This window comes from Eptatretus burgeri, chromosome 8, assembly GCF_056783735.1.
Source record: "Eptatretus burgeri isolate ZD-2024b chromosome 8, Ebu_testis_v1, whole genome shotgun sequence".
Classification (NCBI taxonomy): Eukaryota; Metazoa; Chordata; class Myxini; order Myxiniformes; family Myxinidae; genus Eptatretus; species Eptatretus burgeri.
In genome coordinates this window covers 68,870,951-68,895,355 of record NC_140968.1, presented here as the reverse complement: position 1 = coordinate 68,895,355, position 24,405 = coordinate 68,870,951, and the positions used below count along the sequence as shown (strand labels likewise).

Sequence of the window (24,405 nt, the reverse complement as noted above, 5' to 3'; positions counted from 1 at the left end):
AATTTTTTGACTGCCAGAGAGGCAGACAGACTGAAGCAATTACCTTGTTTCTCTCTGTGCAAGTGCACTCGGGAACACATTTTGAAAAATTTCACAGGCAAAGCACAGCTAAGCTGCAGGTTCGTGTTCTACAGTATTCAAAATATAAAATTCAATTTAAATCAAGTAGTTCCTCGATCATACACTGAAGTCTGGAGACAGACGGACAGACAAAGTGAACCATTTGCCAATGCCACTTTTGGCTTTGCATGTGTGGGGTAAAAATACACACACAAATAATTTAGCTACCCCAATCCTCCCCCTTCTGCTGGATTTACCTGCATTCAAAAATACAAATGAAAATCCGGTTTCTAAAAATAAATAATAAAACTTTGCAACAATCACACCAACTAATTATATTTTGCTTGCCCCAGTCTAGCTGTCCTGAAATGATTTCACAAGTTCAAAATGGTTGCTGTTGGATTTAAATTTTATTTTAGACAGGGCCTCCCAAGACCAGGTTTCCACAATTTTGTCTTGTATATTTATTTATTAAATAATTCACTGCAGCTCTGTCATCATGGACAGGTCATTATCCTGGTGAAAAGGGTGATCACGTGATTTGCTCCCATTGGGGGGGGGGGTGGGGCTCACGACCACCCAAATTGCAAAACAAAAAAAAAACCCACACAATATCGGGAAAGAATGCACAACATGAGTTGCAGTTTACTCTGTGACAAATCTCCTGGCAGGGATTGTAAATATTTACCATGTTTAATATCTGCTAACAACTACCAGCAATGTAATATTGTTGCGAGGCCGGGTATCGGCGACGAGCACGACCGCTAGATGGAGCAGTCGGGTCAGCTTCACCGATCACCCGGAATTTATAGGTCGTCACCCCGGATAACTCCGGAACCGATGGGTCCCTTATCGGACCGAAGTTCGCCAATAGATCGACCACGTGGGGTAGGGTCGATTGCCAATTTCAATTTACCTAAATACCCACGTCGTCCAAACTACTGGGGAAATTCACCCTCGACGATGCTCGTACGGAACGAGCCGCTAGCGTACTCGAACCGTGTGCAACCCGAGCGGATGGTCACCAAGCTTCCGTCGGTCCAAATGTCCCTTTGCAGCGGTAACAGCCTGGCGAATTCTCCAACACGCACCATGTTAAACCAATAAAAGAAAGACAAAAACGAACCGATACATGTAACACATGGGTTTATTTATAATGGAGCAGGGGGGCACGTAAGAAGCAGAGTTATCCGAATACAAGAGGCACGTATGTACAGCAAGGCACTTTTACAATTACTACTTACTGGACTGGCGCCACAAACACACACACAAGAAACGGACCCAAAGTGGTCTTTATTGAGGCCTCCAGCTCGGAGGGAAGGTGAGCTGAAGACCAGATTCTGCCGCGGACCTGTCCACCTTGTGTGGTCTTCGTGCTGAGTCAAAACGGGCACCAGCGAGAGGCGAGCCAAATCCAGACCCTGGCGAACCGCGATCAACCTCCTCAGCTCCGCTCGGCGCTCGTGCCGGCAACCAAAACCTCTCCTCCGTATCTTCGGAGAGATGGCGCGCACCCCTTCCCATTCTTGTCGGTGGCAGGATCTCCCAATCTCTCCCTTGGTGTTGGCGGCCGGGACGCGGCGCGCAACCCCCGCGGCTCTCGTGGGGGATGGTGTCTCTCAAGCTCTTGATCATGAGGAGGAGGAGGAGCTCGGTCTGAACGTGCCGCACCATTATTCACCCTGTCTCCGGGGGGGGGGACGTCTCCGCCCCTCCCACTCTCCCTTACTGGACGGTTTTCGCACGCAGAACTGCTCATCGCCCTGTCATTGGCCAAAACGAGCGGCAAGTCCATTGATTGGCCTGGGGGGCATGGAGACGTCACGCGGACTCCATTCTCCCTGTCACGGGATCTGATTGGCTGAGCGGCGGTCACCCCACCCGTTGCACACTGATTGGTCGAGGGCCGCCACGAGGCTCCTCCTTGAACTCCGCCCACCAAACAGGTAGAGGAATATGATTCTGCGTGGGCTCCGCCCACGTACGTGCTGACACGCACGTAGGAGATGGCGCCGGCCAGAGCAAGGTGAAGGTGATGCTGGCGTTGTCGTAGTTGTGAGGGGTGTAAAGATGAAAGAAAACCCTGACTATCAAAGTAACTCACAGCGCATTTACATTTATTCACCCATTAGACTAGGGAAAGGGAGCAGTCTATCCACATTCACTTATCGAAATAACTGAGCTATCGGACCTGAATGTTGTGTGCTCATAGCGGCTTCCAGATTCGCAACAATATTTCATCGTGCATCCAAACCCAAATTCCTCCAAGAGTTGATAAAACCGCAATCAGCTCGCAGAAAATAGTGTAGTGCATACCAGGCTTCAAAGCTTTAATTGGGTATTTTACAAAAAAAATTTCCAAAAGTCAGATCTTGAACATTTCCAAGAGAGTGGCGGAAGAAGGGACAGTCAGCTTAAAATCATTACTTGAAGGAAGGTGTGCTCCTGACTTGCATTATACCAAACGAGCAGAGTACCCACCATGTACTGTAAATGTGTTTTACTGTAAATGGTGAAGACTTGGAAGACTTGGAAGACTCCCCCATCTTGGGGAACGCTACACGATACACATTTACATGGAGAATTTGCGTTCCCCCACTCCCCCCCCCCACCCAAGACAACTGGCAAAGTTAAAAACACCCCGAAACATTAATTAGGGTCATGCTGATCCTATGTAGCAAGTCTGGATGTAATCGGCCTAAAACTGTAGGAGGAGTAGCGTGACAAAACAAACAAACAAACACACAAACACCGGTTTGTGAATAATTATCGTAAGGATGGCACTTTCGGTGTGATTCAAAGCCACCAAGGATCAAAGACCATGCGAGACAGCTTTGAGGTGAGAAAGATAACAAATGAGCTACCCTGCTGCCCTGAGCAAGGCAATGCGACATGCATACTTCTACCCACAGTGTGGGGTTAATAAAATTAAGATACAGATGATCATTGTGTAGCATGCCTTTCGTATCTGAAGTCCATTCGATCACATGAAATATTCAAACTGTCTGGTGAATTAGTTCATAGTGCAGAAGCTACTCGGTGGTTAGTATGCACTTGACAATTGTGTTGAAGGGAAATTGCATGAAACTTTAATTCATAATCATAATCAATGTACCATACTCTACACAGCAGCAGTGGTGCCAAAGCAGTCTCATGGCAAGGGTTATGCTCGGTGATTTGCCATTACCTTCTCAGCAATGTCAGGACAGGAATTTGTAATTTATTACCTTCGCAAACTTTGTTGCAAAGGTTATGTTTTGATCGCTGTGTATTTATTTATTTGTGAATATGTGTGTTTGTTTGTTATTCGCATAACTCCAAAAGTATTGAACTGAATCGCAGCAAATTTGGTGGGATGATTGGTTATTATCCGAGGACCATTTGATTAGATTTTGGGAGCGATCAGGTCAAAGGTCAAGGTCAAGAAAAGGTCAAAATCGTCTTTTTACCATAGCGCGGTCAATTTGTATCCAATTTGCATGCAACTAATACCAAAATGTTCAGAATTCAATGCCCCATCTTGTGATATGTGACATGACACAATGACGTAATAACCCTGATTAGCGGTTGGGAGTCAAAGGTCAGGGGGGGGGGGTCACGACATTGCAAAATGTGCGGTTTTAGTCATAACACGGTCAATTCTTATCCGATTTGCATGAAACCAACACCAAAATGTTGACTGTTCTGTTCCCCACACTCTAATACCAATTACAAAATTAAGAGTACAAAGGTCAAGGTCAAGGTCATGAAAAGGTCAAAATCGTCATTTTGCCATAGTGCGGTCGATTTTTATCCAATTTGCATGCAACCAATGCCAAAATGTGAATTCAATGTCCAATCTTGTGATATACGATATAACACAGGAAATTTAATGTTTTTAAGCCATCATAACACATATGAGATGGCAGATGTGGTATGTGATTAAATACCCTCGCAATCAACGGTTTCTGGGGGGGGGGGGGCAAAATGTAGCATTGGCGAAGGTATGCGCTCTACTGAGTGCCCGTTCTAGTTCAGGATGTGGGCGATAACTCGCCTCCTCTTCGCGAAAAACACTGTGGGATCTTTAACGTCCAGCAACTAATGCCGGCAGACAGGATGCCAAGCTTAAGGTCCATCAGAGGGACGGCACGCACATTGATGAATCACCTTGACTGTGAAACACCAGGTTGACGATTTATAGCTGGGACGGGATTTAAAGTCAGGCTTGATAGCTCAGAGGTGATTGCGCGCACCTCTAAGGTATCCCTGCCAGCCATAATAGGCTTTCTAAAGTCTATTATGGCTGGCAGGATACCCTAGAGGCGTGCGCACATGTAATTTTTCTCATTATCCCACTGCACTCCCTACATTGGGAATATAATAACAGCACATGTGGATGAAAAGAAGTATAAGTATAAGTATAAGTGAGAGAGTGAGAGATTGAATTTGAGGGGAAATAGCCATTGCAAGCAAGCTGTCAGACAAATAAGTACACCGATACCTACAAATGGTGTTGTTCTACATGTTTATTGTTTACAAGGTCCACATCAAGCATCCTAAAATAAATAAATAAATAAATAAAGACATTTTGATTTTGATGTACCATACTCTCCACAGAGTGTTGATGCCGCCGAAGCAGTTTCGGGGCAAAGGTTATACTGGGTGGTTTGTCATTGCCTTCCTAATGTTGTCTGTCTGTTGTCTATCCTCTCTGCTGAATATCAAGCAAGGAAGCAGCACGTACCATTCTTAAAGTCGTTGGTATGACTCGGCCGGGGTTTGAACCACCGACTTCCCAGACTCAGAGCAGACACTCTAAGCATTGTCACCGAATCTGGTAAATAAAGACGACCATAAAAAAAAATGCTTTCAATGAAACACCTTTGGATGTGGGAACCTTATTTTCAGGTGATCCCTCAGAACTAAAGTTGTTGTGCGTCACACACTCCTGCAGTGGGTGACCCGTTTGTACATCCTTCATCTGTGTGAAGAATCAATAACTGTTCCTGCAGTGGTGCCTTTCAGAGCATCAAGAACAGAGTATCGATTGATGCGGGAAGGCATGTGGTCAGATGAATCACCTCTCACCCTATTTACAAAGCACAGGAGGATTACGGTGTAGCTGCAACATCTTGACAAACTCGACTGCACAGATCATCAAATCAGTTGTGCGAGCTGCAAGAGGTTATGGTGTGCGTAAAGCGCACGATATCCTCACTCTATTACAGGTATGAGTGACAAAGTAACTCGAATGCAGAGTGACATCAAAATCACAAACACATTATCCTGCATCGACAGGATTTTGTGGTGCTAACACCAACGCACATTGAGCTTCTTTCTTTTTTTCTGGAATCTACGTGACAAACACAAGCAGTACCGTCACGTAGATGGTAAGGAGCCAATTAACAAAACCACAATTAAAGTGGCTGCAAGCATGCAGGAGTCAATTCATTAACTCCAAGGAATAGCAGTTTTAAAAGCAATTACATCACGGCCTTCTCCGAACGCAGTCTGAAACTGAATCAGTTATAATTAAGTAATTACCAAACTTATTCCTCCAAGGGATATCCAATTAAAACACCGAACCATCGGCATGGTGAAATGGCGGGAATCACAAACAACTCACAGGCTTAAAAAACAAAAAAACAAAGATTTTTCTTTGATGAGACGCATTCTACGGAAGTCCCGAATGGAAAATACACAATTGTTAAACAAATAACTTTGTGGTGATGATTCCTTTCAGTGTGCTGGTTACGATGATTGTGCTAAAACCAGGTGATGAGGATTCTTAAACCAGAAGAGGAGAAATCTCACTCGTATTTAAAACGTAATGACATGTTATAAATGAAGTCCGGTTGATGATTACTTCTTCGGCATTTCTCCAGGGGCTGGTGTAGAGGAAGAATCTGTTGGTGTTGAGCCGCTGCCGCTTTCATGTTGTCGAAGATGGCAAACAGAGGAGAAAACTCATTCGTTGTCACCGTGGCCATTCATCCAAACAAACAAAATCGACCTCGCTCAATAGTCTTGCTGATGTTGAACAAAAAATCACCACCAGATATTGACGTGTTGAGTGACTCGTGAATAGGAATGAGCACCGGCTTGCGAGGACAGGCACGCGAGCTCCACAATCTTCCTTTTAAAGAGGACCCGCAGCAACTGACGTGTCCACTGACTCCCTGAAAAGACTTTTCTGAGTGGCCATGAGTGTTCAAGTTTGCTTTTTTACAAATATTAGCAAAATGTCGAGACAAATCAGTCACTACAACTGAAGAAAACAAATAACCGATTCCATCTAGGCACCAAGCATAGGCAAACACTCATTCAGAGAACCAGGCAAAAAGATAAAATGTAAATGGCAAGGGATCCGGCTTGCAGGTGATGGTGAAGACGAGGCACGCAGGACAACATCCCAGAAGGATGCACGGGAAGGGCAGACAGACCACCAGCAGAATGCCACGAGCGATTCAAATCATGAGACATGCCCAAAAACTCTAAACAAGCCAAGTGCAAGATAAAAGAGAGTACCAAAGAGGTAAGAGACAATGTGGAGACAAAAACACATGCGTGCACGCACGCACATTCCAGAAGGGGAGTGGTGAGGCCCTATATGACGATGGCAAACCAATGGGGACTCCCCACAGTCCAGAACCCATTTCCAGACAACGATTGACAACTGTTAGAACTTCCTTGTGTCGATAGCTCAGACTCCCTCCTTCCCCTCCCTCCACCCACTACAACATTAGACAGCCATGGAGATGGGATTTTCCATATATGGATGGAGTAAGACAGAACCTTCCTCCATGGTGGTCGGTTGAGGCCTTACTACCCGCCGACCCTAATCTGTGAATTCTACATGGAGAGAACACATGGACACGATGTCATTAACCTCAAGATTCCAGGAATCTGGTAAGGGGTGGGGGAGTGAGAAAGGGGTGGAGGAGCGAGGCCTCACCACACGTCACTATACACTCTGGGAGGGGGAGGGAGCGAGGAGGAAGGGGATAAGGGGAGGAGAATGGGGTGTTCTGGACATGTATTGGATATGGGGACTTGCAGGAAAGCGGTGGGAGGGGGAATGGCCCCCTTATGCTGGCATTAGTACAGGATTGAACGGAATTGGAAAGGTTAAAACAGCCCATTCAAACAAGTCACACTAAACAATGTCCAGACACCACACAGAGAGGCCCGGGGAGGTGGAGGGGCTTTGGGAGGAGGAGGAGGTAAGCGCGAAAGAAGGGGAAGGAAAATAAGGGAAGGGTGTTTCCCTTCAATCATCAAAAAAGCAGAGCCAGTGTTGATGCCTTTATTTAATTTCCACATATACGAAAAGCTCTTGAATCTCCTAACTTGAGATAAATTGCTGAATTGGTCTGAGCAGCAGTTCTGACTGCTTTAAAAATAAAAACCTTTAATTTGTCCAATTTGAGAGGGGAGGGAAGATAAGGGAGTGTGAGGGCAAGCAAGGGAGGGAAAGCAAGGGAGGGCAGCGTGAGGACAAGCAAGGGAAGGCAGTGTGAGGGCAAGCAAGGGAAGGCAGCATGAGGGCAAGCAAGGGAAGGCAGTGTGAGGGCAAGCAAGGGAAGGCAGCATGAGGGCAAGCAAGGGAAGGCAGCATGAGGGCAAGCAAGGGAAGGCAGTGTGAGGGCAAGCAAGGGAAGGCAGCGTGAGGGGAAGGGAAGGCAGCATGAGGGGAAGGGAAGAAAGCATAATGGGAAGGGAGGCAGTGTAAGTGCAAGGGAAGGAAGCATGAGGAGAGGGTAGGTAGTGTACCGTGGCATTGCCAGGGCAATAAAAACGCTCCCAAACAGCAATATTTTCTTATTAACCACTGTCTTCAATATAAAACAAGGCGGGAGAATTTACAAATAGGACCACTTGGACCTGTTGCTTCTCTGGGCCTTGGCCAAATGCTGAAACCCAAATTTGGTAGAATCCTGACTGGTGGATCTGGTGAGGAAGATTTTTGAAGGAATTTACACGATTTTCCAAATATTATACCAAGTCCGCCATTTTGACACATTTCCAGTCATGTGATCGGCATGACCTCTGTAATTTAACATCATGACCCAGTCCAAATGTTATATGTCACCCAAATTTGGTAGCATTCTGATGGGTGGGTCTGGAGACGACGATTTTAAAACGAATTAATGCGATTTTCCAAAAAGTTGACGTAGTCGGCCATTTTGACACTTCTGGTCCCGTGATCCACACGATTTCCAAAATATAATTAACACCCCTACCTTACCATAATGTTGCAACTCAAATTTGGTAGCAGACTGACAGGTGTGGCGAGAGAAGAGGATTTTGAAGGAATTTGCGCGACCGTCATTTTGACACATTTCCGGTCATGTGATCAGCATGGCGTCCGCAAATTAACATTATGACCCTGTCCTAATGTTATGACCAAAATTTGGTAGGATTCTGACTGGTGAGTCTTGAGAAGAAAATTTTTGAAGGAATTTATGCGATTTTCACAAAAATTGTCTGTCGGCTATTTTGACACACTTCCGGTCACGTGATCAGCATGGCATCCACAATTTAACACCAGGAACCTATCCTAATGCCGTAACCAAAATTTGGTAGCATTCTGACTGTCTGGAGAAGATGATTTTTCAAGAAATTTACTAAGTCAGCCATTTTGACATACTTAAAGTCATGTGACTGGAACAAGCTTTACAATTCCTGTTACCAGTCAGGAGAGGAACGTTGCTGCAAATTTCGGCCGGATTGGCCTTGCGGTTTGGCAGAAGTCAAAAAAGGAAACTGACAGACAAATGGACAGACAGCACGTGATGACAATACCTTATCTGACATGTAAATTACAGATAGCTGAAAATCAAAACCCATGCTATCTACCCGGCAAAGGTCTGCCTGCATGAATGTCCCCACCTCCATACGTGTTCCTCCAACCTCCTCGCATGCAGGCATGCAAACACCCCATGGAGAGGAATTTGCACCCATTTTTACCACGTCCCTGTGTGCTGTCTTCGTACCTCGTTTTCAGCAGCTGTCGACTATTAATATATTGCAGCAGCTATTAGTATATTTCTATTCATGTTTTGTCAGAAAGCAGATCACACAAAACGGTAAAAAGAAAACTGCATTCATAATTGTGGGAAAAAAGGACCCCTGTGGACTGTATAGTCATGGATTGCAAAAGCAGGTTCGAGGGCACAGCGTTGCGCTCAATGAAGTTCCACTTTCTGCACAATCCATAATATTTTCTTTCAATATAATCATCCGAACAGTGGAAAAAGTTAAGTTCAATGTTTTGCTTAAAAAAATACTTGGTTATAAAAATCGTTAATTTGTTTAAATTTTCAGATTTCACTCAAGATTTCAACACTTATTTTGTCCACGAGATGTGATTCGCAAATCTGATATAATATTTTGATTACATACTTTAATTAATCCATGAGAGTAGATCATGTTTCCAAGGCAAAGCATGTTTGAATAGGCTGAATTAAGACCCTGTGAGGTGAATTTGGGATGACCGAGTATAACCCTTTCATGGAGGTAAGCCGTTAATTATCTTCCAAAGGTGTGTTTAAATTAACCCAAACACCCAATTTACATTTTTTTCAGCACAAGTCTCTTCATCAAAATTAGGACACAACAATTATTTCATAACTTCAAACAATTTCAGCAGGATGGCAAATAAAATCCAATAAGATAAAATAATCACACAAACAACTAGAACAGTAGTCGGTGGAGCGCATACCTCTACCAGGCTGTACAGTTCGCGTTTTGTATCCCATTGATACGCCGGATCTATGTACGGACCTGAACCAAAATCTCATCGGCTTGTTCTCATCACCTAACCAACTCAATCACCTATTTTGTCATAACTCATTCACAACTTTTTAAGATATCATGCAATATATCGTTTTTGGTCCCATCTCTCAATGGTGAACAATCACTTGAAAAATAAAAAAACCATCATATCCACATTTGGGCTTTCACCGAAATCGAATCAATTTGTCTGTCACACACCCAACATACCCACCAAATTTCATCCGAATCAGTCTACAACGATTTGAGATATACCTGCTCACAGACAGACAAACAGACAGCAGTGAAAACACAACGTCCATCCACCTTCGGTGGTGGAGGTAATCAGGCATTAAGGACTAAAATTTTTTTTTTTTTAATTGCACAAAGAAGAGGATCATGAGAAGTCCATATGATTAACTTAAACTTTTCCTGTCATTTGGGAAGGGTACCTTTGCTACTCTCAAATCTATATACTAAAATACACAATTTGGTGTCCGCCTGTCTGACCATGGTACGTTCGGCCATTACTTATTCAATCTCAACCACACTTGACAGGACTAAAGGTCACACGATGAAGGTTGTAGCGACCTTCATTTGCCCCCTCACCAAGGGAGTTTTCCACCTTAGAGGAAGGTGTATATGTTAAGGTGTATATTTGTGTGAAGACAGAATATCATGGCATTTTTCCAAGGTTTTAAAAGCTTATATTCAAAATCTGTTTCTTATTTCATGATCAGAACTCATAGCCTAAATAAGTATGTTGAAATCTCGACTGAAATTAGAAATGTTTGATGAAAAAAACAATTTTTTCGAAAAGCAATTCAAAAATAATAGGCTCCAAGGGATGTGGATGTTCATAATCGCCATGATTTCCCCACAAGTTTTCTCTTCACCATGAAAAAGAGACCAAAAGTGAGTATCAAAAGCATCATCAAATGTCGAAAGGTTGCGGCACATCGGCATCATAGGTGTTCTGAGACGCACAGTTTGTGTCAACCCAGACTTCAAGCCTTCTGGCCTCAAGTACAATTCCTTGATGGCTCAGTGGAATTGGAATCTCTCCAAGCTATATTAAGGATGATGTATTATATATGGACAAAAGCAATTGCCATGTTTTGGCTTCATTACATAATGAGAGCTGTTTTATTTTGAGGCACTGAGCAATCAAGCCAGCATTCTGTGCTGATACGACGCCCACATTATTTTTTAAAATTATTATTATTATTATTTCGGAAGCGAAGGAGGCTGTACTTGTACATCTCCCACGTTTTTTGTGTTTTTGGGGAAGAATCAAGGCTGTGCTTATCCACCTATGTTTGTGTATTTCGCATTAATGCCTGAACCACATCAAAGAAATCCCAACTAATATTTCGACCAGTTCCTGTTTCCCATTCCCATATTGCGAATCATTAATCGGACGTAATCGATAACTTTGTGTTTATCGTAATCCTGTGTTGAGTTTTGCACACCCCATCATGTTGACGGGCTTTTCCCCTGGTATTATAAAAGAAGCCGTATCTGTCTGTTTGTTTGTCATGCTACAACTTGAGAATGGATTAACAGATTTCAATGAAATTAACGGCATATATCATGGTTGCAGCCCGCAACCCCCCCCCACCCTCTCTCCTCCTCCTCCTCCTCCTCCTCCTCAGGGTTTTAATACAAAACATACAGCCGAGAGTGGTGCAGGTCAGGTCAGGTATGGGAGCATGTGCCAGAACAGCGCGACGCTGCGTCGACTTTTCGCCGGTCCTCCAGGGGCCTCCGTCTGGCCTTCCCCCAGGCAGATGCCAGGCCCATCCCCATCTCCTTGAGATGCTGGTCAACCTGCTGCAACCACGAGGCATGTGGTCGGCCCATTGGCCTCCTCCACTCACGAGACTCCCTCGCTGAGAGAATCTGGTGAGCAGGATCAGCGTCAGGAAAATGAGCCACATGTCCATACAGCCGCAACTGACGCTCACGGACCATGCAGGTAACAAATCTCATCAGAGTCTCTCTCAGCAACCGCTTGTTGGACACAAAATCTGACCAGCGATAGCCAAGGATTCTCCGAAGAGACCTGGTACCAAAGGAATTAAGTCTCCGTCTCAGATCCTTGGTCAGAGTCCAAGTCTCGCATCCATAGAGCAAGACTGGAAGCACGCAAGCTCATTATATTATATGAGCGACAATGGTGCCTCCACACATTATCAAGTTATGTTTTTTTTAAGGCTGATGAGGTTAAGCGAAGGCATAAGACTTGGGCTGTGGAATACGTTAAGAAGAAAAAAAGCATATGAAGGAAGACAGGAAACGAAAAGGTGTTTGCCACAAGGGAAGGATGTTGCTTGCATTGCAAATTTTTTTTTTTTAAGTCAGACGTGAGACCATACCTGTTACCTTGATAATACGTCTCAGTGCTGCCAGGCGCATGGGTGAGCTTGTGCACAAATAAATTAACAGACCAGTACACTCCAATGCGAGCCACAGGGACACAATAGACAAATGTACAGTTTATGGGATTTGAACCTGGGTCTTGAGTATGGTGAGCCATCTGCTCAGGTAAGAATACCAAACCGGCAGACCCTTTCCGCTCATCGTGTCAATGTTAAATACAAGCCAAAATTAGCACTCCGTTCATCCAAACATGTGCAATTTTAAACTATTTTGAAAACATTATTTTTGCTACCCTCCATGAAATATAATTATTGATATTGAGGGAAATTCAAGATTACTCATGGACTTTATGGAAATACATGCTGTGAAGGTTAGCAGACTGACCAGTGTGCACGATGTGAAATTGTTTGTTTCGGCTGACGAAACAAATAAGGGCTGGAATGCGGGCATAATACTAGCCTTACTGATTTGGAAATGCAAAACATTACGCAGACAGTTCCAAAATCTCAACACAACTCCTCTTTGTTGTGACGTGAAAACCCAATGGGTGTTACGCAAGTAGAACATCATCAGATCTTGCTGCCCTTTATGTAGTATTAAACTAATTATAAGAGGGCATCAATGTATTACATCTGCGAAATGACAGAAAAAATTAGCAGGCCTGCCACCAAAACTCATTTTTCTATTTCTCCACACTCTTTCTTCTTTTCTTTTTTTTCCCCCTCGTATTCCTGAACTTTATGTCTGAATTCAAACCTTGACCTTCAATATACATGCATTCAATATACATCCACTCAACCCTCCTCTCATACATACAAAATACATAAAGGGTGCCCCCCCCCTCCCCCCACCTTTCGTTCGAGCATGCTTGTGGTTGTTAAAACACTCAAAATATCCTTTGAAACACACAGGTTAAGTAAAAACCTTTTAGTTTTCTGTCTCAACCAAAAAACTCCCTCTCACTGAGTGGGTCAGGTTTGGGTTAAAACTTGGTTGTTCTTATACAAATATTTCAATGAATTTCCATGGTGTTTCCATCAGACACTTAAACGAAATGCTCAAAAGAAAAAAAATAACAAATAAACAAATAAATGAAATTGCTCATTGAGCAAGGAATTGCCGGAATAACTTTGTCATATCTCCATGATCTCTGAAAAAAAAAAAACCTGGAAATCAATTTGGTTCTTATAAGTCGATAGTGCTACTGTTTAATGAGTTATAGCACTTAGTTTGGTCATGATCATAACTTGGAAGTCAATCGGACTTGAAATGGCGTTTTTAGCGCAATTTGAGAGTTTTGACCCGACCCCCTAACATTCGACCCCTGACCGCTAAGAAGGGTGTTGGTGTGACACGCCAATGAGACATATGGTTGGATGCAATATTGGAAGATGCACATTTTGGATTTGGTTTGAAGTTGATACGACCATTTTAGCGGACGTTATTGCAAAAATAAGAATTTCGGTTTTTCGGTGATCTTGACCTTGACCTTTGACCTAGATTCACCAAAAACGATAAGTGTCTAAGTTGGGCCATGGCTGACGTCTGTACTCAGTTTGGTCAAGATCACTGAAACGGTGTGGCTGCTACAGGGTAAACAAACACACAAACAGACACACAGAATGACACACACAACCGACCAACATAATTGCCGAAATCCGAAGGATTCCGGCAATTAATAACAAACATGAAACTTCATTCGTCAAGCTGTTTCTATAAACGAAGGCTTAGGACTAAACAGAGGTTTGCTTCGATTATACAACAACCAAATCAACTGAGCTTCCAACTACCCTTCAGAATCTCACAAACATATTTACCCATTGTTCAGAATAATCATTAAATGAACCTAATGGTGCCAGTCAGGTTACATTCCACCAGTGCAACAATTATAATTAACTAACACTTATAAAACTAGAGGGGGAGCACACGGGAGAGTGCAAAACCTCCGCCGCCAATACTGCTGGGTCACTCAAGTGAACCTTATATCTTATTCATTAAATATGATGTCAACAGTGCTGACAGAGTTATAGTTCTTTTCTCCATTTTTTTTTTGGGGGGGGGGGGGAGGGGGGTTGGAAATCACTTCAAAAATGAAGAAATGCAAAAAAAAGAAATCGAAATTTTGTTGAAAAAAAGTTGCAAAAATTATTTTTTCTCGAACAATTTTTTTGGGGAGGGGGAGGGTTGGAAATCACTGAAAACATGTAGAAATGTCAAAAAATTCTCTTTTTGGGGGGGGGGGGGTTGGAAATCACTTAAACATGTAGAAATGCAAAAAAAAAAATTTTTTTCTCTGACAATTTTTTTTGGGGGGGGGGGACCAAGTCCAAAATTTAATGGCATGATCCTTGAACCATACCTAACCCCCCCCCTCCACCAAGTTTCGTCGAAATCCGTTGAGTCTTTCAGTAATACTGTTCACAAACAAACAAACACACAAACAAACAAACAAACAAACAAACAGAAAGGAGTGAAAACAGTAACCTCCATCCATCTTCGAAGATGGCGGAGGTTAATGATGTGTTCCACCAGTGCAGAAGAGCCTTTAGCTCTTCTAGCTTTATGCAGATGCTGCTTCTCACTCACTACAAGTGAAGTCATGAGCAGCATATGCACATCCTCCACCAATGATGCTTCCCTGCAGCTTTTGCTGCATATAAAGAAGAAGCTACAAGTGTACAATAGTTGTTTCATACACAGACTGTGGCTGTTAGTTGCATCATTTCTGGAAGTGTAGCTGTGCCATTGATGCAGTCAGTAACTTTGTAACCAGTAAGTATTGGTATTCATTTCGCCGACCACAGAAGGATGACAGGCTGAGTCAACCCACCTGGTGTTATTTAAATGGGAGGACAGGGGGTGAAACTAAAGACCCTAAGATCTCAAGCTGGCCACCTTTACAGTTCCGACAACACCAGGCTTCCAAGTATAGGAAAAATATCGTAAAAAGCAATCCTAAAGAGCTAAAGGTTTTCATTTTTTAAAGTGAATGAATTTAAAATGTTGCAGTTGCTTGTGCAATTTGCTTATATAGACCGTAGACAGGATGGTGTGTGGCAGACACGTCCCATTGGTCAGGGCCAGTGCAGAATTAGTCTGTGTAGTAGAACACGTAGTTCCTATTCCCACAACAAGGAAAGGGTGGTGCTATATGATTGTTATATTTACTTTTTAGAATCCTAAAAACACAATCAACAAGTTGTAACCATCGATGGAGAAACCATTCAAAACTATCAACAGCAGCAAATTTTTTCTTCTTTCAGACAATAAATAATATCTTTTTACACATCAACACAGGAGTAAACCATTGCTTTTCTCCACCATTATATTCAATCATCTCACACCGAATTTAAATTGTTATAATTACATGAGGACAATCAATTTAGTGATGGTGTGAAATAATAGAAGATAATGGGACATAATGGCAGATAATTATAGCAAGATGGTCGCTGGGAAATATTGGCCACAAAACAATTACATGTTGAAACAACAAGAGCCATCAACGATCATCCCAGGAGGTCATCATAGGCAAGCTCACTCGGTGCAAGAGAAACACAAACGTCGTGCTGAATGGGTAATAGCAAATATTACCAAGAGAGTGCGCGTGCGGCGTGCGTGCGAGAGACAGTGCGGCGTGCGTGCGAGAGACAGTGCGGCGTGCGTGCGAGAGACAGTGCGGCGTGCGTGCGTGCGAGAGACAGTGCGGCGTGCGTGCGTGCGAGAGACAGTGCGGCGTGCGTGCGTGCGAGAGACAGTGTGGCGTGCGTGCGTGCGAGAGACAGTGCGGCGTGCGTGCGTGCGAGAGACAGTGCGGCGTGCGTGCGTGCGAGAGACAGTGCGGCGTGCGTGCGTGCGAGAGACAGTGCGGCGTGCGTGCGTGCGAGAGACAGTGCGGCGTGCGTGCGTGCGAGAGACAGTGCGGCGTGCGTGCGTGCGAGAGACAGTGCGGCGTGCGTGCGTGCGAGAGACAGTGCGGCGTGCGTGCGTGCGAGAGACAGTGTGGCGTGCGTGCGTGCGAGAGACAGTGTGGCGTGCGTGCGTGCGAGAGACAGTGTGGCGTGCGTGCGTGCGAGAGACAGTGTGGCGTGCGTGCGTGCGAGAGACAGTGTGGCGTGCGTGCGTGCGAGAGACAGTGTGGCGTGCGTGCGTGCGAGAGACAGTGTGGCGTGCGTGCGTGCGAGAGACAGTGTGGCGTGCGTGCGTGCGAGAGACAGTGTGGCGTGCGTGCGTGCGAGAGACAGTGTGGCGTGCGTGCGTGCGAGAGACAGTGTGGCGTGCGTGCGTGCGAGAGACAGTGTGGCGTGCGTGCGTGCGTGCGAGAGACAGTGTGGCGTGCGTGCGTGCGTGCGAGAGACAGTGTGGCGTGCGTGCGTGCGTGCGAGAGACAGTGTGGCGTGCGTGCGAGAGACAGTGTGGCGTGCGTGCGTGTGAGAGACAGTGTGACGTGCGTGCTTGCGTGCGTGCGAGAGACAGTGTGGCGTGCGTGCGAGAGAGTGTGGCGTGCATGCGTGTGACAGAGACAGACAGACAGACAGACAGAGCAGCATGCGTGCAAGAGACAGACAGACAGACAGAGCAGCGTGTGTGCGAGCGAGTAACAGACAGACAGACAGACAGAGACAGTGCAATGTAAGTGTGTGCGACAGACAGACAGACAAACAGAGAGTCAGTGCGGCGTGCGTGTATGCAAGTGACAGAAGGGAGAGACAGTGCGGCGTGCGTGCGTGCGAGACAGACAGACAGACAGACAGACAGAGTCATATAGACAGTGCGGTATGCGTGCGACAGACAGACAGATAGATAGACAGTGCGGCATGTGTTTGTGCAAGCAAGCGACAGAGACAGTGCAGCGTGCGTGCGTGCGAGCGAGCGACAGACAGACAGACAGACAGACAGACCGTGCGGCATGCGTGCGAGCGATGAACAGAGACAGTGCGGCATGCGTGCGTGTGAAACAGAGAGATACAGACAGTCAGATAGACAGAGCGGCATGCGTGCGAGCGAGTGAGACAGACAGACAGACAGACAGACAGACAGAGCAACGTGCAAGCGACAGACAGACAGACAGACAGACAGACAGACAGAGCAACGTGCAAGCGACAGACAGACAGACAGACAGACAGACAGACAGAGCAACGTGCAAGCGACAGACAGACAGACAGACAGACAGAGCAACGTGCAAGCGACAGACAGACAGACAGAGCAACGTGCAAGCGACAGACAGACAGACAGACAGACAGACAGACAGAGCGAGTGCACGCGAGAATGTGATAGCGAGTGCGCGCGAGAATGTGATAGCGAGTGCGCGAGAGAATGTGATAGCGAGTGCGCGCGAGAATGTGATAGCGAGTGCGCGCGAGAATGTGATAGCGAGTGCGCGCGAGAATGTGATAGCGAGTGCGCGCGAGAATGTGATAGCGAGTGCGCGCGAGAATGTGATAGCGAGTGCGCGCGAGAATGTGATAGTGAGTGCGCGCGAGAATGTGATAGCGAGTGCGCGCGAGAATGTGATAGCGAGTGCGCGCGAGAATGTGATAGCGAGTGCGCGCGAGAATGTGATAGCGTGTGCGCGCGACAATGTGAGAGCGAGTGCGCGCGAGAATGTGAGAGCGAGTGCGTCAGAGTGATTGCGCGCGAGTGCGTCAGAGCGAGTGTGAGCAAGTGCATCAGAGTGAGTTCAGGCGAGTGTGACAGAGCGAGTGCACGCAGGTGCGTCAGACCGAGTGCGTGCGAGTGCGTCAGACCGAGTGCGTGCGAGTGCGTCAGACCGAGTGCGTGCGAGTGCGTCAGACCGAGTGCGTGCGAGTGCGTCAGACAGAGTGCGTGCGAGTGCGTCAGACCGAGTGCGTGCGAGTGCGTCAGACCGAGTGCGTGCGAGTGCGTCAGACCGAGTGCGTGCGAGTGCGTCAGAGCGAGTGCGTCAGAGCGAGTGCGCGCGAGTGCGTCAGAGCGAGTGCATCAGAGCGAGTGCGCGCGGGAGGGTCAGAGCGAGTGCGCGCGGGAGGGTCAGAGCGAGTGCGCGCGGGAGGGTCAGAGCGAGTGCGCGCGGGAGGGTCAGAGCGAGTGCGCGCGGGAGGGTCAGAGCGAGTGCGCGCGGGAGGGTCAGAGCGAGTGCGCGCGGGAGGGTCAGAGCGAGTGCGCGCGGGAGGGTCAGAGCGAGTGCGCGCGGGAGGGTCAGAGCGAGTGCGCGCGGGAGGGTCAGAGCGAGTGCGCGCGGGAGGGTCAGAGCGAGTGCGCGCGGGAGGGTCAGAGCGAGTGCGCGCGGGAGGGTCAGAGCGAGTGCGCGCGGGAGGGTCAGAGCGAGTGCGCGCGGGAGGGTCAGAGCGAGTGCGCGCGGGAGGGTCAGAGCGAGTGCGCGCGGGAGGGTCAGAGCGAGTGCGCGCGGGAGGGTCAGAGCGAGTGCGCGCGAGAGGGTCAGAGCGAGTGCGCGCGAGAGGGTCAGAGCGAGTGCGCGCGAGAGGGTCAGAGCGAGTGCGCGCGAGAGGGTCAGAGCGAGTGCGCGCGAGAGGGTCAGAGCGAGTGCGTGTGAGGAGTATTTAATTAGAGACATACAAGACGGTCTTGCACACCGAGAGATGGAACCGTAAAATTTCAATGGTTTCGTCTTACAATGGTCTTGCCCCCAGTGAAACGGATAGATCGCAGAGCTCGGGGGGGGGGGGAATAAGAAAAAAAAAAGAAATAGACAATAGCGATCACTGGGAATAAGTGAATGAAGCGAAGAGGAGATGATGCAATTAGGCATAAATAAAAGCTTACCAAGCAGTCGATGACAATGCAAGGCCTTACTTTAGATCTCTGCATGCAGCTGCTGTCCCAGCTCCCCACCCGGCTCTTCCCCCGGCTCTCCCAAGCCTCGTGTCCGTCCAGGCCGGCGTTCCCCTCGGCGCTGTCCCCAGGGCTGCCAGGCCCCGTGCCCCGGGAGACTCGCAGGCTGGGAGCGCAGCCCATGGGCCTCCCCTCTCTCCTCTCTCTCTCTCTCCCCTTCACTTTTGTCCCTCTTCCTTCGTCGGGACGCCGTCTCAATCCCTCACACCGAATACTGAATATCCTCTCCTCTTCTTCTTCTTCCTCTCCTTATTCTTATTCTTCTTCTTCCTTCACCACTTCGTCTTCTTCTTCTTCCAACGTAACTTCTTTGAGTGCTCAATTCCTCATTCTCTGCCTTTTCTTCACTCCGACTCTTTCTTTCCTTTTTCTGCCCCTTACTCCTTGGTTTCGATCCTACACCACTGACCCACCGTCGCAGTCTTTTATGCTTTCTCCATATTATTTCCTTCCTTCTTTCTTTCTTTGCTGTTTCTCATTCACAACTTCGTCGCAACCCACAGCACCCTCTGGCTAGATATTCTCTCAATCTCTCACAGCTTTTTCTATTCCCACTTCCCTCCTCCCACATTCCTCCAACCCTCCCCCAATTCCCCTCCTCCTCTCACTTCCCCACTTCCTCTTCTTCCCACTTCCATACATACCCCCAATTTCTCCTGCCCCCCACTTTCTTCCACCCTTAGTCTTCTTTCCTCCTCCTCCTCCTCCTCCTCCTCCTCCTCCTCCTCCTCCTCCTCCTCCTCCTCCTCCTCCTCGTCCTCCCCACCTTCTTCTTCCAACTTACCCCTTCCCACCTCGCTCCATCCTCTCCCCCTCCTCCATTTCCCTCATATATCTCCTTCCACTCCCCGGTACACCTTTCTCTCCATCACTCCATCTCTCTCTCTCTCTCTTCTCCTTTTCTGCCTCCAATTTCCCTTCCTAATCTACTCACGTCCCTCCTTCCTCCTTCCTCCTCCCACATTCTCACTCCTCCCTGCGTCCTCCGCCCCTGTTCTTCCCTTCCTCACTTCTTGTGTGCTCTCAAGACCTCCTCCCCACTCCACGAATGTATTTACATACCTGCCTGCTCATGACTGTTCCAAGTGCCAATCCATCCACCCGCCATCATTCTGTCTCTGATCAATGAATCGTGATGATGGACCTTTTGTAATCCTGAGTACAATGATCCATGAGAAAGAAACTGTGACCGTTATCCATGATCTCACGTGATTATGAACTTGAAACATCCATGTCAACCCACCTTGTGGGTGGTGGTCCACACTTCATGGTGGTAAAACCTTTCTCTTTGCTGGAGTTTCTTATTTGGTTCTTTATTCTTCTGTTTGGGAGCCTGGTGTTGGCTTAGTGGTTAGGGTGACCGGCTTGGGATCCGAGGGGAGCCTGGTGTTGACTTAGTGGTTAGGGTAGCGGCTTGGGATCCGAGGGGAACCTGGTATTGGCTTAGTGGTTCGGGTGACTGGCTTGGGATCCGAGGGGAGCCTGGTGTTGGCTTAGTGGTTAGGGTAGCGGCTTGGGATCCGAGCGGAGCCTGGTGTTGGTTTAGCGGTTAGGGTGACCGGCTTGGGATCCGAGCGGAGCCTGGTGTTGGTTTAGTGGTTAGGGTGACCGGCTTGGGATCCGAGGGGAGCCTGGTGTTGGCTTAGTGGTTAGGGTGACCGGCTTGGGATCCGAGGGGAGCCTGGTGTTGGCTTAGTGGTTAGGGTAGCGGCTTGGGATCCGAGCGGAGCCTGATGTTGGTTTAGCGGTTAGGGTGACCGGCTTGGGATCCGAGCGGAGCCTGGTGTTGGTTTAGTGGTTAGGGTGACCGGCTTGGGATCCGAGGGGAGCCTGGTGTTGGCTTAGTGGTTAGGGTGACCGGCTTGGGATCCGAGGGGAGCCTGGTGTTGGCTTAGTGGTTAGGGTAGCGGCTTGGGATCCGAGGGGAGCCTGGTGTTGGCTTAGTGGTTAGGGTGACCGGCTTGGGATCCGAGGGGAGCCTGGTGTTGGCTTAGTGGTTAGGGTAGCGGCTTGGGATCCGAGCGGAGCCTGGTGTTGGTTTAGTGGTTCGGGTGACCGGCTTGGAATCCGAGCGTAGCCTGGTGTTGGTTTAGTGGTTAGGGTGACCGGCTTGGGATCCGAGGGGAGCCTGGTGTTGGCTTAGTGGTTAGGGTAGAGGTTTGGGATCCGAGGGGAGCCTGGTGTTGGCTTTGTGGTTAGGGTGAGCGGCTTGGGATCCAAGGGGAGCCTGGTGTTGGCTTAGTGGTTAGGGTAGCAGCTTGGGATCCTCGGGTTCTGAGTTTGAGCCCTGTTTTCCACTGAATTAACACCAGGGGGTTGACTCAGCCTGTCATCCTTCCGAGGTTGGTGAAATGAGTACCAGTGTACTGGTCCTGGTGTATGCCCCGGTTAGAATAGGTGTACCATATCCCTGTGTGTCGTAAGAGGCGACCAGGGTTGGCGTCAGGAAGGGCATCCGGCCATAAAAAAAAAAAAACATTGCCTCAAGAAGAGAACCATGATTGCATGGAGCCCATAAAAAGCTAACCCCTGCTCAGCAGGGAAAAATGGCTCTAAAACGGCTGTTTATCCTTCTGTTTGGGGTGATGGATTGGGATCCTATAGGGTCCTGAGTTCAAATCTCGCTCAGATGTTGAATTAATACCGGGTGGGGTTCACTCAGCCCGTCATCCTTCTGAGGTTGGCAAAATGAGTACCAGCTTGCTGGGATGATTGAGCCATTCGAGTATCCCGCGTCCGAGTGGCGACCCGTTCAGGTTTGTGCCCCAATAGCCCAGGAGACTGCTTCGGCAGCACCGGCGCTCTGCACACAGTTTGGTCCCAATGGATTTGGATTCTTGTCTTTCCTGGTTTTAATGAATCGCTGTTTCTGTCTACTTTTCTTCATGCCTTTGTGTTCTTTGCCAATTTTGGGTTGTTGTTTTTGTGTTTACAGCCATCTTGCATTAATGGTGTCCTTTATTGTAGCTTTCGGTGAGGAGTATCTCCACGAGTCTTGCAAGAACCATTTTGTCCTTCTATTGTGGCGTGTCAGCCACACGAGGACACTTCCATTTCCAAGACCCCTGGTATGATGATGCTCGATGGGTGCAGACGAAGCAGCCCTTCGATTCAACAGCGTTTATTACATCAGGCATCAGCGCTCCGTCTTCACTGTAGATGAATGTTCAATGAAAACGTTGAATGATCAAATACCTGAACGGATGACGAATGTATGTGAAATGATGACATGAATGAATAGTGGAGTGGTGAAGCCAAAGTGAGAAGATTTCCTTCTTTCGTAAACAGCATGACTGAGGGTTTTGGGGGTTTTTTTTAATACATTTCATTTACTGGTTCCAAAATCCACCACCACCGATATCAATTCAGCTTGGGAATTCTTCCACACAAACCTGCTCTCTTATGCACAGATTCTTCCCATCTAGTCTTCAATTATCTTACCCATCCTCCAGCTCTTGGTTCTCTGAATGCTGTGGTGAGGCTGTTGCTTTTAAAGAACTTGCATTCTCCTCCTGGAAGGCAAATCTGACCGAAGGAAATCTCAGATCATTCCACAAAGCCTGCAACAAGTGTGTCTACCCTTAGGAAAGTCAGAAAACAACATCTGTCACATCTCAAGAATGAGCTTTCAAACTTGTCTCCCTCCTCTAAAACCTGGTGGCGCCTTGTCAAGTCGGTCTCCGGTGTATGCTTCCCTTCCCTCCTTCAAATGGCATCACATGGAGGATGCCCAGACGGCATCTTACATTGGAGACCAACTTTGAAATGTGGCTTGCCCAAGAGAGATCATAGCGAAGAGTGAGACCCAAGAGTTTGAGTGACTGAATCTCTTTCAGAGGGTTGATGAGAAAGTAGATGGAAGGGTTTATGGAATGGTCCTTTCACAGACAGAGTGTGTGCAACTTCTCTGGATTGAAAGACATGTTCCAAGTGTTTGACCAGTTTGTGATTTTTGTCAAGGTCTGAGGAGAGGGAAGAGGTTGATGCCTGTCTGTCAGAAGGATGACAGATGTCACGGCAGAGTGTGGAGTCATCAGCAAAGAGATAAAAAGGATTTTCCAGAGAGCCAGTGAGATAGTTGATGAAGATTTGGATCAAGATGGGGCTGAGAACACTGCCTTGGGGCACTCCAGCCTTGACATGGAGAAGAGATGAAAGGGTTCCATTGAGAGCCACACTTTGACGACAAGAGGGGAGGAAGTCAGTGATCCAAGAGTGGAATTGGCCTTGAATTCCATAGGCAGACAGTTTGGAGAGCAAGGCGGGATGCCAGGCTCTTGAAAGCTCGAGATATGTCCAGTGAGACCGCCCTGTTCTCATGTGTGAAATTGAGGGCCTCCATCCATTGTTGGGAGAGTCGAAGCAGCATGTCTAAGTTAGAGTGACCAGGACTGAATCCAAATTGATCTGAGATGAGGCTGTTGGAGAAAAGAAAGGATTCTATGTCAGCTGTGACGGTGGATTCCATGACCTCGCTGATAGTTGGAAGTAAGCTAATTGGGCTGTAGTTCAGGGGATCCGTTTTTGCATCTTTTTACGAAATGCTGTGATGTTAGCCGATTTCCAAGCAGATGCAATTTACACTCCAGCCACCGTAAAACCTTTCATTCTGCAAAGTATTCTAAAAGTATAAAAAAAATCTGAAAACCCACTCCATGGGAGTGCCTCTTGTGCAGCTGCCCTTTGCAGGGCAGCTCACCGGATGACGGGATTGGGGCAAAGCCTTTGAGACCCCCAATCTTTGATGATAGCAGGAAAACCATGGGGTAACCTTCCCATCAGATTGCGGTAATTTGTGGCGGGGTGATGCTGAGGTGTCGTCCACCAGACGGCGGTCTCCTTGGGTTAACCTGAGGCGGTCCCTTCAGGTGGGTGCCTGGAATGTCCTGTCTCGAAGAGAGGATCATCAGCTGTCTTTGTTATCATCTGAGCTTAAGCTTTTGGACATCGGTATTGCAGTACTCTCTGAGGTTCGGAGACCAGATAGTGACAAGATCATGGCGGGTGGTTACAAATTCTATTGGTCTGGTCGCACTGATGCTTACCATGCCCAAGGAGTTGCTATCGCTGTGTCCAATAAGCTGACTCCATTGATAATTGAGGTAACACCGGTCAACGAGCGTATGATGAGAGGAAGGATTTGTCACTCCTTGGGTGTCATTTCCCTGGTCTCTGTATATTCTTCGACTGAAGCGAGTGATCTCACCGTGAAGGACGCATTCCATGCCACACTCGAGTCTGTGGTTGATGAGCACCCCAGGCGAGATACTTTTCCAGTCTTGGGAGATTTCAATGCATCGACTGGAACTGATAGGGATGGTTATGAGACATGTGTTGGTCCCCATGGTTCTGGAACTGTGAACAAGCACCAAGTTCCTT

General features: G+C 47.3%; 1 protein-coding gene across 3 annotated transcripts in view; it reads right to left on the bottom strand.

Moving 5' to 3' along the window:
• Positions 1-19,605, bottom strand: part of LOC147021967 (high affinity cAMP-specific and IBMX-insensitive 3',5'-cyclic phosphodiesterase 8B-like) — a 207,075-nt gene extending 187,470 nt beyond the window's left edge. For 2 of the 3 annotated variants that reach the window (XM_085892460.1, XM_085892461.1), the window contains exon 1: positions 18,988-19,602. In XM_085892460.1, coding sequence (XP_085748586.1) covers positions 18,988-19,149 — 162 coding nt within the window. In that variant the 5' untranslated portion in view covers positions 19,150-19,602. Of the gene's footprint in view, positions 1-18,987 lie in introns of all 3 variants that reach the window. The other variant, XM_085892462.1, reaches the window with a different exon arrangement.
• Between the last annotated feature and the right edge of the window lie 4,800 nt (positions 19,606-24,405).